Below are 16,558 nucleotides of genomic sequence, written 5' to 3' on the forward strand. Positions count from 1 at the left end.
GAATAATGAGTTGATTAACAAGGAGAGCACTGAGGGTCAGTGCTATGTTGTCGCACACTGCTGTTTACCAGAGATATGCTGGAATTAATAATTTCCTTACATGTACTTGTGTCGGTGGTATACCTTGTGAAGACAAAGAGATTTGTTTGGTAATGGTAACACACAGTTTAACTGAATGATGGGTAACATGTGTTGAACACAGGGTTGTATTGGTCAGTGATATGTTTTGTGCGCAGTATGGTATGTCACTGTTGGTGGCAGGTAAGCTTAATGAAGCTTGTTTTTTTTTTTACCACACATAGATCTATGTGTGAGAGGAGTGCATACTGGTGGACATGTGATGAAAGGTGCTGAGAGGGTATAGGCCTTTTATGTCCAGATATTTGAGATTTTATCTGACCTGGGTTTTAGTTGTGTGTTTGTGTTCCAGGGGTGCTGCTTGTAGGTGCTGCTTGTAGATGCTGCTTGTAGGTGCTACTTTAGGTGTAGGTTGAACTATTTACTGTGTGCTGCTTGTAGGAAGTACTTGAAGTAGGCAGTGTGTGCTGCCTTAGTGTGTTGCTTTTGCTAAGTAGGGTGAACTGCTTAGTGTGTGTGCTGTATGGTAAAGTAAACACTCTATAAAAACCACTCCATGTGCCCTGCTATTGATGTGAGGAGAGAGTGAGTGAGTGCCTCATTAGCTGATCCTATATCCCCCTGTCTGCTCCCCTCTCTCTTGGAATAGAATCGAACCAACCACCACTTTCAGAAAGAACACAGTTTTTTACAGTTGTAATACAGCTGAGACATTCCTTTACATGCACACACATCACAGACAAAACAATGCAGCACACTGAAGTCAAAATAGCTGATAATCACGTGCAAGTAAGACTTGCATTTATGCTCACATACACCTTGGACATAAAATGCAGCACACGAAAATAAACAGAATCGAATAGAATAGAATATGTTTTTATTACGAAGTGTACCGGGGTCACAAGGAATATTGGGGGAGGGAGGGGGGGAGTAGTACATAAGAAGGTACGAACATATATTGAAAATCATACACAAACACAGATACGGTAGAAATTAGGATACATTCAAGTGCATATTAATACAAAAACTTGTGCATACACACACATGCACGCACTGCACACACACACACACACACACACACACACACACACACGCACACACACACACACTAAAATATCCCAAACACATTCCGGTCAATGCATTCACATAATTGCTGACATCATTATTGGCAGACTGAACTGGACATACACGGCGTCTTGCAAAGCAGTCCACACATTGCACAACACAGACTGTAGTCTCCAGGAGATCTGAAACACCACCACCACCCCTCCTCTCTCCCTCTCTCTCTTTCTTTTATTTGTGCTTTCCGCCAACGTTTGATCGATTGTAGATGGCAGAAATGGTCTGATCATATTCAAAATAGTGAGAGATTTGATTTTTATAGGAATTTCAGCAGCGGCCCAGACTTGAAACCCTACTTGATGTTAAATATGGATAGACATTTGAAATATATAGCAACAAGATTCAAATTAGGTATTTCTGAGTTAGCGGTTCATCATTATAGATACAGAACATGTAATGACAGTGGTCTGGTTTGTCCATTGTGCAAAGATTCGACAGAAGATGAAATGCACGTTGTCCTTTGTTGTCCAGTTTTGAGGAATGTTCGAGAATCACTTATTAAGACTAAATATTATAGACAACCAAATATGTTTAAATTGAACCTGTTAATGTCTTCAACCTCCTGTGAAATTGTTAGAAACCTTGCCTTGTGTTTATATAAAGTTTTCGAAGTCCGAGAAACTATTACGTCAGGAAAACACTGTTTCGTAGCTAGGCTAGTTTTCATTTGGAACTTATATTATGTCGAATTTTCTATGTATGTTTATAATGTGAGTAGGTTTTTATTGTTGTTGTTGTTGTCGGTTTTTTTTCTTTGTTTTTCATTGTATTATGTTCACATACCCCTTCATAAGGGGCCTTGGCCTACATGAATAAACCATCTCTCTCTCTCTCTCTCTCTCTCTTTCTCTTCATATCTAAAACAGTGAAAGATTTAGTGTTTTTTTATGAGTATTTGCAATGTATGTGACCTGAAACCTTTCTCAGCGTTAAATATGGATAGACATTTAAAATACTGAACAATGAGATTCAGACTGGGCATTTCTGAATTAGCGATCCATCATTTTTAGATACAGAACATGTAATGACAATGATTTAATTTGTCTGTAATGTACAGATTCACAAGAAAATGAGATGCATTTCGTTCTTTGTTGTTCAACTTTGACGGATATTCCAGAAGAATTTATTGAGCCTGAATATTTTAGACAACCTACAATGTTTAAATTGAATTTATTGTCTTCAAACTCCTCTGAAGCTGTTCGAAAATTTTCTTTGTTTTTATTCAAAGCTTTCAAATTCCGAGAAATTGTTACTTCGTAAGAAACTTGATTGCTCTAGTTTTTGAAACTGAGTGCAGTTTTGCTGTATTTGTGTTTGACAGTGTGTTACGTGTAGACATAATGTCGTTAAATGATGTCTATATGGTATAATGTTCGCATACCCCCTTCATAAGGGGCCTTGGCCTATACATGAATAAACAATCTTGAAATCTCTGTCTCAGTCTCTCTCTCGTGATAAGTGTTGTTCTGAAGACAGATTCCATTCTAAATTTGATGACGAATCAGACAGATCAGAGGGAGACAGACGGAGGGTGGGCGTGGCGAGGGATAAATATGAGTAAGTTGACTGAACATTGGCATTATGGGGGGTGAAGCTGGATCTTGCTGCTGATTCAAAGATTTTTTTTTAAAATCCAATCCTTTTGCCACTTTTGGGGTGTGGAGGATACAATAACAATATATACTCATTGAATCACAACTTCAGCCCAACGATGTCTCCGAAACACGCAAAAACGGACACCCACGCAAGCAAAGACCAGTAATTTCCAGCCGAACTCGTTATTTATTTGTTTGTTTTTGTTTTCCTGACGGCTTTATCTTCATTTTCACTTGTTCACAGACAGTTTGACACGGTATGACGTTAAAGCACTGTTTGATAATCAGTGTGCATGACTGAGAGCGGTTGAGTAGTTAATGTTGTGTCCCCCGTTAGAAGAGAAGTGTAGGACGAGGGAATGAGTACTCGGGAGGGGAGTGGGGCAGATGGCGAGTAACTGGGACTGGTGGCCCTTCTGTGTCCAGCATGCGTTGTGTGCAGAGAAATGATGGAACAGCAGTCATGTGGGATGAAGGTGCTGACAAGGGGAACAATTTTCCTGATCTAATTGTAGTTACTTTCGCGTTCTTCCATAAATTTCTTGTTTTTCGCTCGTACAACATTTCACCATGGATAAAAACTTTCTTCTTGGAATAACGTTTTCAAAGTCTGCGACAAGGTCATTCTAGAATGAAACCATAAGTGATACACATAGTTTTCTGTACATTCTGCAAAAGGTTTTGTAGATCACAATTCTTTTTAAATATCGAAAGCACACAGATAGCCTTTGGGGCAGACTTACCCATAGAAAGGAGAAGATTTTCGATGTGGAAATAAACAACCGCACAATGAATATGGAGTGTCAGTCAGCCAGCACATCAAGTGTGGTGATCCTGTGCGCGACAGCACACCATGCTGAAGAACTCCTTCCTGAACTTGGTGCCCGTGAAGCAGTAGAGCAGAAAGTTGATGGCGCTGTTGGTGTACCACAAGAGGGTGGTCACCGCCATGCCCAGGTCTGACTTGGCAGACAACCCGGGCTCAAAGGCCAGCTGGTCCATGTAATAGCTGACCCACAGCAGGTTCAAACACACGGGCAAGCTGAGGATCAGGAACATGAAGGACAGCGCCACAACCATCACCGTCGTCTTGGAAGCCCGCTTCCTGCGACTGTCGCTGTGTCCGGAAGCGTTGGAGATGGCATACACGGTGCTGGACACAGCCGCAGCAGAGGCAGAGGCCTTGAACAAAGTGCGGGACAGAATGACGTCACACACCACGAGACAGACGGAGGGAATGATGGAGGAGATGGTCATGTCCACCCACCCCCAGGCCACGGACAGGGAGTTCCGGAGGGAAGAGGACTGGTGGTCGCAGCAGCTGCTGGAAGCGATCCCCAGGTCCAGCACGAGAGGGAAGTGGATGGTGCATGCGGAAACGACCACAACGGAGATGATCATCCACGTTCGGCGCAAGGAACACACGATCTTCACCTTGTACGGCCACTTCACCGCCACCATCCTCTCCACCGTGACGCAGATCAATAACCACGCCGATACGGTTCCCATGGCGTACTCCAACCAGATCTGGATTTTGCACATTATCGGGCTTGACTCCACGTTAAAACCATAGAACAACCAGTCCTGTAACGCGCCAATGTACAGCACCAGGAAGTCCGACACGGCAAGGGCCATAAGCATAATGCGTTGCGAGGAGAAGTAGTGGCCCTTGAAGCGACGCATGACCATGATAGTGGTCAGGTTTCCGAACCCTCCCAGCAGGAGAAGGCCCGGCGTGTAGAATTTCCAGAGGATCATGGCTGCTTGCTGTTCCGGAAATATCGTGGTCGTGTTTGTCGCGTTGGTGGAGGATGCTGTGGTTTGGGGGGCTCCAGGAATGGTGGTTGTGGTGTTCTCCATGTTGGTCTATTCTCTTGCCGTTGAGTCTGTTGATACAGCACGCAGATTTATTGAGAGTCGATATGAAAAATGACCCAAACAAACGAGAAAACAAAGCAAGCTCGTAAAACAAAGGAGCCAACAAACAAAGCAGAAGGCAAACGAAATCACCACAAGAAAGCCATGAATGTCAAATGACCAAGTGATGTCAACAGAAACCAAGTTGTGTTTCCTGAGTCCTTTGAGTCTCGCGATGTGAAGACTCTCCAAATTAGAGTAGTTTTCGTTAATTCAATCAGCTAATGACTAACTGCGCCACCGCAGATACAATCGCGGACGACCATAGTCTGACATGATTTTCTCATGCAACGAAGAGAGAGTGGGATAGAGAAACAGCCTGCCTTCCTACGGTATCTGTGTGTGTGTGTGTGTGTGTGTGTGTGCGTGCGTGCGTGCGTGCGTGCAATACGGTAAGATACGATATGAGACAACTCGATACAATACAACGCAACACCTTGCACTACACTGCATTACAGCACACTACACTGACACTACAACAAACTACCCTACATTACGACGTGATGCCATGCGATATAATACAATGAAGTGCAATACAATGCAAAGCAATTCAGACCAAAGTATAACTACCATACAGTACAACACAATGTAGTATAATGTAATGCAACATCATCGACGCAACGCAAAGCAAAGCAACGGAAACTAATTATCAAGACACAATGAAACATAAGCTTACTCTACCCCACCGCAGTGCAGTACGATACATAACAATGTAACACAACAGTATACACAAGACTTTTATCAGCATCAATGAATAGAAACAGGCATACATGCGGAAAGGGTATTTTATGTTGTTTTTTGCAAACTTTCTAACGGCAAAGCCATTCTCCTTCACACGCACGCACGCGCGCGTACACGCACACACACACGCGCGCGCGCGCGCACACACACACACCTCCCGCACACCCCCACTATAACACGCAACAACAAGACCATTTCACAATCAGTCCCCTCATCCCTGACAGCTCTGTCTGCCCCATCTTCATGAGCACAAAGGGAATTTCAATAATCATAGCACTAATAAGAATAATACAGTAACAGAACATAGCAGGTTGGGTTGTTGTTGTTTTTTTATCACACTGATAGCACTAATAAGAATAATACTGATGGCACTAATAAGAAAAATTCAGTAATACAACATAGTTCTTTTTTTTTATCACACTGATAGTACTAATAAGAATAATACTGATAGCACTAATAAGAATAATTCAGTGATACAACATGGTAGTTGCTTTTTTTTTTATCACACTGATAGCACTAATAAGAATAATTCAGTAATACAACATAGCAGTTGTTTGTTTTGTTATCACACTGACAGCACTAATAAAAATAATACAGTAATACAACATAGCAGGTTTTTTTTTATCACACTGATGGCACTAATAAGAATAATTCAGTAATACAACATAGGCTTTTTTTATCACACTGATGGCACTAATAAGAATAATTCAGTAATACAACATAGCAGGTTTTTTTTTTTTTTTATCACACTGATAGCACTAATAAGAATAATTCAGTAATACAACATAGTAGATGCTTTTTTTTTTATCACACTGATGGCACTAATAAGAATAATACAGTAATACAACATAGCAGGGTTTTTTTTTATCACACTGATGGCACTAATAAGAATAATTCAGTAATACAACATAGTAGTTCTTTTTTTTATCACACTGATGGCACTAATAAGAATAATTCAGTAATACAACATAGTTCTATTTTTATCACACTGATGGCACTAATAAGAATAATTCAGTAATACAACATAGTAGTTCTTTTTTTATCACACTGATGGCACTAATAAGAATAATTCAGTAATACAACATGGTAGTTACTTTTTTTTTATCACACTGATGGCACTAATAAGAATAATACAGTAATACAACATAGCAGGGTTTTTTTTTATCACACTGATGGCACTAATAAGAATAATTCAGTAATACAACATAGGCTTTTTTTTATCACACTGATGGCACTAATAAGAATAATTCAGTAATACAACATAGCAGGGGTTTTTTTTTTATCACACTGATGGCACTAATAAGAATAATTCAGTAATACAGCATAGTAGTTCTTTTTTTTTTTATCACACTGATAGCACTAATAAGAATAATTCAGTAATGCAACATAGTAGTTACTTTTTTTTATCACACTGATGGCACTAATAAGAATAATACAGTAATACAACATAGTTCTATTTTTATCACACTGATAGCACTAATAAGAATAATTCAGTAATGCAACATAGTAGTTGTTTTTTGTTTTTTTATCACACTGATAGCACTAATAAGAATGATTCAGTAATACAACATAGTAGTTCTTTTTTTTTATCACACTGATAGCACTAATAAGAATAATTCAGTAATACAACATAGCAGGGTTTTTTTTTTATCACACTGATGGCACTAATAAGAATAATTCAGTAATACAACATAGTTCTATTTTTATCACACTGATAGCACTAATAAGAATAATACAGTAATACAACATAGCAGGGTTTTTTTTATCACACTGATGGCACTAATAAGAATAATACAGTAATACAACATAGCAGGGTTTTTTTTATCACACTGATGGCACTAATAAGAATAATTCAGTAATACAACATAGTTCTATTTTTATCACACTGATAGCACTAATAAGAATAATTCAGTAATGCAACATAGTAGTTATTTATTATCACACTGATGGCACTAATAAGAATAATACAGTAATACAACATAGCAGGTTTTTTTTTATCACACTGATGGCACTAATAAGAATAATTCAGTAATACAACATAGTAGTTCTTTTTTTTTATCACACTGATAGCACTAATAAGAATAATTCAATAATACAACATAGTAGTTGTTTGTTTTGTTATCACACTGATAGCGCTAATAAGAATAATACAGTAATACAACATAGCAGGGGTTTTTTTTTTTATCACACTGATAGCGCTAATAAGAATAATACAGTAATACAACATAGCAGGGTTTTTTTTTTTATCACACTGATAGCGCTAATAAGAATAATACAGTAATACAACATAGTAGATTTTTGGGGTTTTTTATTTTTATTTTTTATTTTTTTTTATCACACTGGCTGACCTTTCATATCCTCGAGTCAAGATTTAGGGATGGATGTCCACCACCTCAGGGAAGCAGACGAAGCATGAAGAGAGGTGAGTTCCAGTCCAAGTCACTCACATAATTCTGCAAGGTGCAATGTCAAACCCAGCGGCGGCACAGGCAGCTACAGAAAGTCAAAGGCAGTCACTGATAAATATTTGAGCAACTGGTGTACACACATTGCCAGACGACTGCAGTAGTTTGTTACTGGAACAGAGTTCAGCAAATCAGTGTTGTGGATTTTGCCCTGACCTGTAAGAGGGCATTGCCAGATAAACCATGGACGCAGATGATAACTGTTTGGTTTCAGATCTTGCCTGAAGAAATACGTGTGCGTTCCTGCGAATTGACGCACACGCGACCCATACACACACACACACACAAACACACACAAAAGCACATTACACACACACACACACAATAAAGCACATTACACACACACACACACACACACACACACACACACACACACACCAACACACACACAACACGATCGTCCCCCTCCCTTTTTTTGTTTTTTTTTTTGTTTTTTTGCCTGTGCAGAACCCAGAATGTGTAATTCCTGTTTCACCTTCCACATGGCATTCACAGGAGTCCAGAGGGTTAGAACTGGGTCTGTGGTTTTCAGGGTGCTCTCAGCTCTGCAAACAAGACGATGGTCCTTAAGATGCGGTTGGAGACTAAACAACAGAACCACGCGGCCAAGATGCTGCAGACATCTGAAATAAATCCAGCAGCACTCCTCAAGTGTGTGACACAGTATCTGCACACGGGCACGCATGCATGTGAAAGTGCACACGTAGGATGCGAGCATGAGTGTGTTGTGCATGTCAGGAAAACGTGTTGAGATCAAATGCCTTGGTCTAAGTCAGAGTGTCAAGTAAACAATTATCAGAATCCATGAAGTGATATCTACTCATGTAACCAACGTTGTTTTTGTTTTTTTTTCTTTCTCGTGTCTCTCAATAAATAAAAGACTTGCAACACAGAAAAGGCAATCACTAGCACACAGCATATTAGATGTAACTTTACATTTCCTTTTTTGCGCTCACACACACACACACACACACACACACACACACTCACCCAAAGGAGTTTATTTTAGATAATGTCACTCTCATCAAGCTTAATATCTCTGACATAGTAACTTTTTTCTTCTTTAACAACAATCAAAGCATACGAAAAACAAAAGACGTGCAATTAAGTCACTTACGTTTGATATCAAAAGCATTCGAGTGGCAATAAACTCAGTCATGATGTCTGACAGGTACCTGATAAATTACGCGAGAAACCAAAAAAACCACAAACAACATCAACAAAATAAGAACAACGAAAAAACAGTATAGAAAAGCAACAAAAAATACCCCAAAACACAACAACATAAGACTGGCAACTAACGTAGCGATGACGATTTGCTGATTCTAGCTTATATGGAAAAAACCATATTGTTGGGTTTTTTACTTTCTTCACCACTGGCATCACAAACACGGTACCTTGAATCGTACAGAAGGGTGGCGTCCTGCCTTCATAATGGCTCTCACGCTTCTCAGTCCCTCTTCCGTTCATTCAATTCTTCGTCGATCTGCTATTGCCTTGCCAACGCAAACTGGGACAAAGGCCTTATCGTTTGCGCAAATACAGGAAAAAGGGTCTGCCCGTTTGTCCGTCTGCTACTTGTGTTTATACCTCTGTGTTTTTTTTCTGACTCCGTCTTTCTATCTATTTGTTTGTCTCTCTGTTTCTCTCTGTCTGTTTATCCGCCTGTCTCTCTACTCTCTCTCTCCCCACCCACTTTCTCCCGCCCCACCACCCAGTCTTTCTCCCATATCAATGCCATCATTGCGCATCAATAATTAACATTCATTTACGTGCACAACCATCACAGACAAATACACGCACCTTCAAGTCTCCCCTCCCAACTCTAAACCTGTCACCGGAATCCCATACCCCCCTCATTTATCCCTCTCCCGTTCTCTGCAATAGTCTTCAACAGAAAAGCTCAAACAAACACAAATGTTTAAGACAAAGCCAAGAATGCGAGCAGTTCGTATTCGTCGACATTCTGCTGTCTCTTCGTGAGAGGTACTTTTGGCTCGAGAACGCGTCAAACCGCGAGAAACTTAGTCATAGCATCCCATTACCATTCATTTAGGATCTCTTTGAGTTTTCGTTATGGATGTAGTGACTATCACAACGGAGGTTTCTATAACTCTCGAGCATAATTCAAATGAATTCCGGATAAAATTTATTATCTTTTTTTGACACACATACACACACGCGTGCGTACATACATACCTACTTACATATCTACCTACCTACCTACCTATATACATACATGCATACATGCATAATCACACACACGTGTTTCTTCCAACCATTCATGAGAACTCTGAAATTTGTGTTCAGCCAACCTCTTGCTACCACGTAAAATACACACTAACGCTCACACACACACACACACACACACACACAGATCACTTTCTGTGCTAAAGCAGGGTAAACATAGAGCAGATGTTGAAAGCTATGGACCCACACTGTAAACACTGGAAGATTGATGCAAAACGATCTCAAACATCTGGTGTAGTAGTATAAAAACAAGAAGAAAGAAACCGAAAGGAAAAAAAACCATCACCATCAATGAAAATGAAAACTGAACAAGAAACAACAACAGGCATATAATTCACACACAAAAAAAGAGAAAGAAAAGATTATACCAGTTAACCAAGCTGGGTTTCAATCAGAACCACATTCTTTGTTTGGAAAAGAGCCTATGATCAGGTATTGCACACAAAATATAATAAACGCCTAGAACTGTAGGGGTATAAGTGTAATTGTAGGATCTCTCGCAAACGGAGTCATTCAAACAGAAGTTGAACATATGTATTCACATGGAGGAACTTAACAGAAGGGCATTCCTCAAGGATCAATGATCGTGCCCCTTCTTTTTAGTTTCCTTATATCTTATCTCCCAAAATCATATACAAAAGTTTCGTTTTCGTACAGTGCGCAGATAACATCTCTATACAGAAGAATGTTCACCTACCTAATAAAGAAAACTGCACTCTTAAAATGAAAATTAATTGGACGAAAAAAAGAGATTACATGGAACAATTGAATTGACGCTTTCCACTTATACCACTCGCATGAAGCTCACCAATGCTGGATGTCAACGAGCAGTTATGTCAGTGTTTCATATTGTAGGAAAAGAAGTTGAATTCAAAGATGTAATAAGTTTCTAGGTGTGAAGTTTACTTCTAAACTAAGCTGGAACCTGTAATGAAGACTAGACTATCAAAATGTTTTAACCCCAAATTCACTGGCAATCATCAAAGGGGTTCAAGATACAAATACTTTTGCACACCTTGTGACAGCTTTGTTGAGCTCAAAACTTTCAGGAAATATGCATTTTTCTCCGCCACGATATTTACTGGAAAAAAAAAAAAAAACAGCATTGATTCGGGAGCCTATCAATCAGTTCTAATGGTGTGTATTCAAGCATCCTCTATTGCTGTACACAGAAAAACTGGAGTTTTCCCTGTGAATGAGCATCGCCAACTTGCAGCTGCACCAAGACGTTTTGCAACTGAAAATATTCATGATCGTGACGTAACAATTAGATACAGTACTGATTTTATGAAATGAGCCCTAAATAATTATGTCACCATTGACAAGTTGTCACTTGCTTCTGCTTTAAAAAAAAAAAAAAAAAAAAGGTCTGAAGTAAGTAAGTGTCTAACTCCCAAATATATTATCTCATTTTTCCATGGCAAACGATGAAAACAGATTTTGAAATAGGCAATAGAAATGTAGTGAAGGCTGACGATCTTTATTTCGAGCACATGTGCAAATTCATTACCCTGATCATTTTCAACAGCATGCACACACACACGAGCGCGCGCTCACACACACATGCACACACACACACACACACACACACACAGAGAAGCCGTTAGCTAACAGCTTTCCCGTGTGGAGAGAGGCACGAATATCACTTTGTCGGTTGTCGAATATTGGCAGTAAGGGGAGTGAAGGTGGATGGTTTCCTCTGTTAGGCAAAGGACAGTAATTGCCGACCAAATCATTAGGTGTTTTTTTTTTCCACAACATGATCCTTCGATTTCTCCGCTTCTCATGCAGTTTTTAACACGATGCAAAAACATTTTCTGATAATCAGTATACACGCTGAGAGCAATTGAGTGGACATAGGGGTGGGGGTTGGGAGTCGGACTGGAGAAGAGATGGGGGTGGCATGGAGCGCAGGAGATCAATCTAATACTTCTACTCTCTTATTCTTGGAAGGAAAATGTGTGCTCTTTATTCTTACTATTTTTTTTGTGAAGTGTCCACAGGTGATTAGGGTTAGGGTAAGAGGAAGGGCAGCGGCGAGGGAAGTCAGATTGGGGGCAATGGGAGTAACAGAGTATGCGAGAGGGATAGTATGACGGGGAGCCAGAAGACTGGGGTGAGAGTAGCACAGGGCGACGGGAGTGGGGTGTGTGTGAGGGGTAGGACTGGGGGACAGTAGAACACGGGAGATGGGGGACAGGAGAGGTGAGTTGTGGAGAGGGAAGGGAGAGTGGTAGAGAAAGGGCATGGGGAGGAGAGGAAAAGTAAGACAGAGTGGAGAAAGGAACAGGGGGAAGGGGAAGATGGTAGAAGGGCGACTAGGACAGGAGATGGAGCAGTCAGTAGTACAGAAGAAAAGGTGGGATGCAAGAGTAAGAGGATGGAGAACGAGACTGAGGAAGAACAGAACGAGATGGGGAGTGAGAGGAGGACATGTGGAGTATAAAGACAGGATGAGATCACGCCCAATAATTCTCTTCTTTGCACAATAGGACGTGGGGGTGTGGAGGTGGGAGGCCACCCAACTAAACTAAAATACTCATAATGTCCTGGTGTATCCGCTTTTTTTAGCAAATTTTAGCATATTTCCTTATTTCAATTCTTTTCATTTTCCGAGCCTTTACTGCTTTATCAATGATACTAAAGCCCTATATTCATTTGATACAATGTTCTTGCATAATTTGATAGGGCATGATTACCATATTTCCTTGGTTTTTCACCCTTTTACAAAAACAAATCTTACATAATTATCTTATTAACATAAGATGTTACACGACAAAAATATAAGGTGTGATACATAACAAAAGTTACCCAGCTGCTCTCAGCGTGTACACTCATCAGCAAACAATGCTTTACCATCGTGTCAAACTGCATGTGAAGCGGAGAAATCAAATGATTATGTCGTTTGGGTTAAAAAAGCCAATGGGTTTGGTTGGAAATTACTGCCCTTTGATTAACAAAGGGAACATCCACCTTCACCCCCCTTTGTGCCAATGTTCAACAATCAACTGAGTCATATCCGTCCCTCACCACCCCACTGTCCTGTCTTTCTCTGTATTATTCATCATCAAGATCATAATGTAATGTGCTTAGTCTTTGGGATATCGTCTTATCATGCACGGAATTAAGCATATTTAATAATCAGTGGCTTAAAAAGACGCACAAACAAATACAAATATATCTCCATGCCTCTCTCACCCCTCTCTTGGTGTGTGTGTGTGTGTGTGTGTGTGTGTGTGTGTGTGTGTGTGTGTGTTTGAAAATGCAGTATTTTTGGAACACTAGTTTACTACCTTAACATTCTGCTTTGTGTTCCTTCGAAACCAGTATACACATTCTTGGCCATTATATTCGTGAGTAGATTGTTGATCTCGAGTAGAAAATGTGAGTAGAGTGAGACAGACAGACAGACAGACAGACTGAAACAAAGAGAGAGAGAGAGAGAGAGAGAGAGAGAGAGAGAGGAGCAAAAGTCACAGATAAGCAGGCTGACAGACATAGTTTCATTGTTATGTCTCGAACTTACTATATTTTATGGTTACCCGATATGTTTGAATGCATATATCTCTGATTTACTTCGTTTAATGGTTACCCAATGTGTTTGAATGCATGGTAAATGCACGAAATTTATTATCAGATTGTACTGAATTGAGAATATTATTTGATAGTGTACTGAACTGGAAATCAGCTTTGCTAAGCTCCATTATCATTTTCAAGTTAATCTGAAACTACTATTAATTGACTGAATTGTGTAAACAAAGTGAGTCTATGTTTTAACCCGGTGTTCGGTTGTCTCTCTGTGTGTGTCTGTGTGTGTGTGTGTGTGTGTGTGTCTGTGTGTCCGTGGTAAACTTTAACATTGACATTTTCTCTGCAAATACTTTGTCAGTTGACACCAAAATTGGCATAAAAATAGGAAAAATTCAGTTCTTTCCAGTCATCTTGTTTAAAACAATATTGCACCTCTGGGATGGGCACAAAAAACCAAAAAAAAACAAACCAACCAACAAACAAAAAAAAAACCCACAAAAAACAAAACAAAAAAACAACAACAAAAAAACAGAAGCCAAATTATATGAAAACTGAATTTACTGTTATTTTGTATTTTTATTTTTTATTCTCTAAACTTGGCACTTTGATCTGATGTTCTGACACAACAATAAGAGCAGTCATTTTTACCATTTTTTGTTCAGATAGGAACTTCTTTTGCTAAGCATGGAAGTTATAATTATTTTGCATGTCTTTGGTGCAGATAGTAAAAAAAGGAAATTACTCTGTAATTAATGCTAGGGGGGTTAATTTGCTTTAAACTGATCTTTCTCATCTTAAACATTATATTTTGAAATTATAATCTATACATAAAAAGCTTGTGTGTTTTACTCTCAGTGTACAGGGCTTTCACTATGTTCATTCAATACTAAAATCAATATTACGAGTGGACTTTTTAGATCTACTGATTGGCTGAGCCCTGAAGGTCATGGCAAAAATCAATCGCGTACACATATTTATACATATTCAAAGCACGAGCTCATATTCCTCGCGAACGAAGGACGCCATTTTGTTCAAGTTCAAGTTGTTGACCTGCCCGTTCAATCCTATATTCAATCAACAATACACGATGACATGTGATGGAAAGTTGGAGAAGGAGACCGTTAAATATTTATTCTGAGAAAGATTTGTGAACGCCTCATAAATTACTGGATTATGCCCCAAACTGCCATAAAAATATCAACAAAATCAGGCGGAATTCACAGTTTAAAATAATAAACCACGAGACTTTTAATACCCTTGATCAAACGTAAAAATTTCCACACTTGACTTTTCTCAAAATGAAGTCCTTTTCAATTCATACGACGTTTAGGAAGTACTTGTACTTGGATCTACATGTTATTAGTTTAACAAAATACTCAATTTTCACATCAACTTTAAAACTATAAAACCAGAATGAACATAAAAGAAAAATTGAATCGACCGTGTCGTACTACATTACTTGTTACATTATCTTATTTTACTTATTTCATTATTTTATGCAACACTAAAAAGACAAAATGACTATTGCTGAAAAAACCCAAAATACTCCAGAAAAATTCAGCTGCCATAAAATATTATCTATATAGCTCCTAAATACTTAAAACACCATTTTTAAGGCTTAAATAGATAAAAACAAAAAATGTGTAATTCAGGGACTAAATTTGTGTATGACAAGGTATGTATAATGTAGTAGAAAGGGGGAGTTCCCCAAATTACTACAAGCAAAAATGACAGTAATTTGGGGGCTTTAAAAAAACAAACAAAACGTAATATAAATTATGCTCTGTGCATCATTACTAAAACTCATATGAATTTTGGGTAAGATTGGGACAGTTTGGAAACGTCCCCGTATTGCACCTCCCTCCCCCCTCCTCCCCTCCCCCCTTCAAATCACTACATTTTTTCCAACAAATGCCCGAATTTTACTACCCTGGCACCCACACACACAGACACACTCACACATACACACGCATACACACACTCACACACACACTCACTCACTCACAAACACGCATACACACACACACACATTTTCACTGCCCAAATTTTTTCCAAGATGCACTTCGAGCTTGGTCTCCGACCAAGGACAGGCGCTATATAAGTACCCATATCAATCAATCAATCAATCAAAAGACGGACTGACAACAAAAAAGAAAAAAAGAAAAAAAAAAGTCAGGGTGTGCAAAGCACGAGCTGCAATCCTGCTCGTTACAGGAGCAAAATAGGAAGTCAAACATTCGGACACTATCAAAAGCTCCACACTGGGTTATCCTTCCGGTTTTCCGTGTGACGGAAATTGGGGCACCGTTAAACTAGTCCCCTACTACAAAAATATCCAGGGTGGACATCTTTTTATATAAAACATGTTTTAAAAAGTATGTGGACTGGTTTAATTTCATTGCGTGTGACCTACCATTTGTGTGTGTGTGTGTGTGTGTGTGTGTGTGTGTGTGTCCCTGTCTCTCTGTTTCACACATTCAGTTTTAAAGCATAACGAATTTGTGCGATAATTTGTGCGATGAGTCTTTTTTATTTATTTATTTATTATTATTATTATTATTTTTTGATTTGATATAATTGGGATACCATCAGTCATGGTAAGCTGGGACGCAAGCACATCTTTGTCTTTGATGAATTTGTTACCCTAAGTCATACACAGTGTCTGTCAGTATCACTGGATCAGATCTGTATGATTCTAGTGTGTAATGCACACACTGAGATACCACCCATATCCAGCGACAAACGTGTCTACCCCACGTAAATACCTAACAACAAGCTCTAGAATTTTACCACACAAAAAGTTAACAAAACAATTCATTATATGTGCCACAGCATGAAAGAAATCATTTAATTTTTCAT

The 16,558-nt window shown here is 39.2% G+C and overlaps 1 protein-coding gene across 1 annotated transcript; it reads right to left on the minus strand.

Moving 5' to 3' along the window:
• Nucleotides 1-3,614: 3,614 nt before the first annotated feature.
• LOC143298644 (growth hormone secretagogue receptor type 1-like) lies at nt 3,615-4,655 on the minus strand. Its single transcript, XM_076611523.1, has one exon. The coding sequence runs from the start codon at nt 4,653-4,655 to the stop codon at nt 3,615-3,617; it is 1,041 nt and encodes a 346-aa protein (XP_076467638.1).
• Between the last annotated feature and the right edge of the window lie 11,903 nt (nt 4,656-16,558).

The sequence above is a fragment of the Babylonia areolata genome, chromosome 24 (assembly GCF_041734735.1).
Source record: "Babylonia areolata isolate BAREFJ2019XMU chromosome 24, ASM4173473v1, whole genome shotgun sequence".
Lineage (NCBI taxonomy): Eukaryota > Metazoa > Mollusca > Gastropoda > Neogastropoda > Buccinidae > Babylonia > Babylonia areolata.

Coding starts and splice junctions, on each gene's coding strand:
- LOC143298644 (XM_076611523.1), bottom strand. CDS start 4,655: ATGGAGAACACCACAACCACCATTCCTGGAGCCCCCCAAACCACAGCA.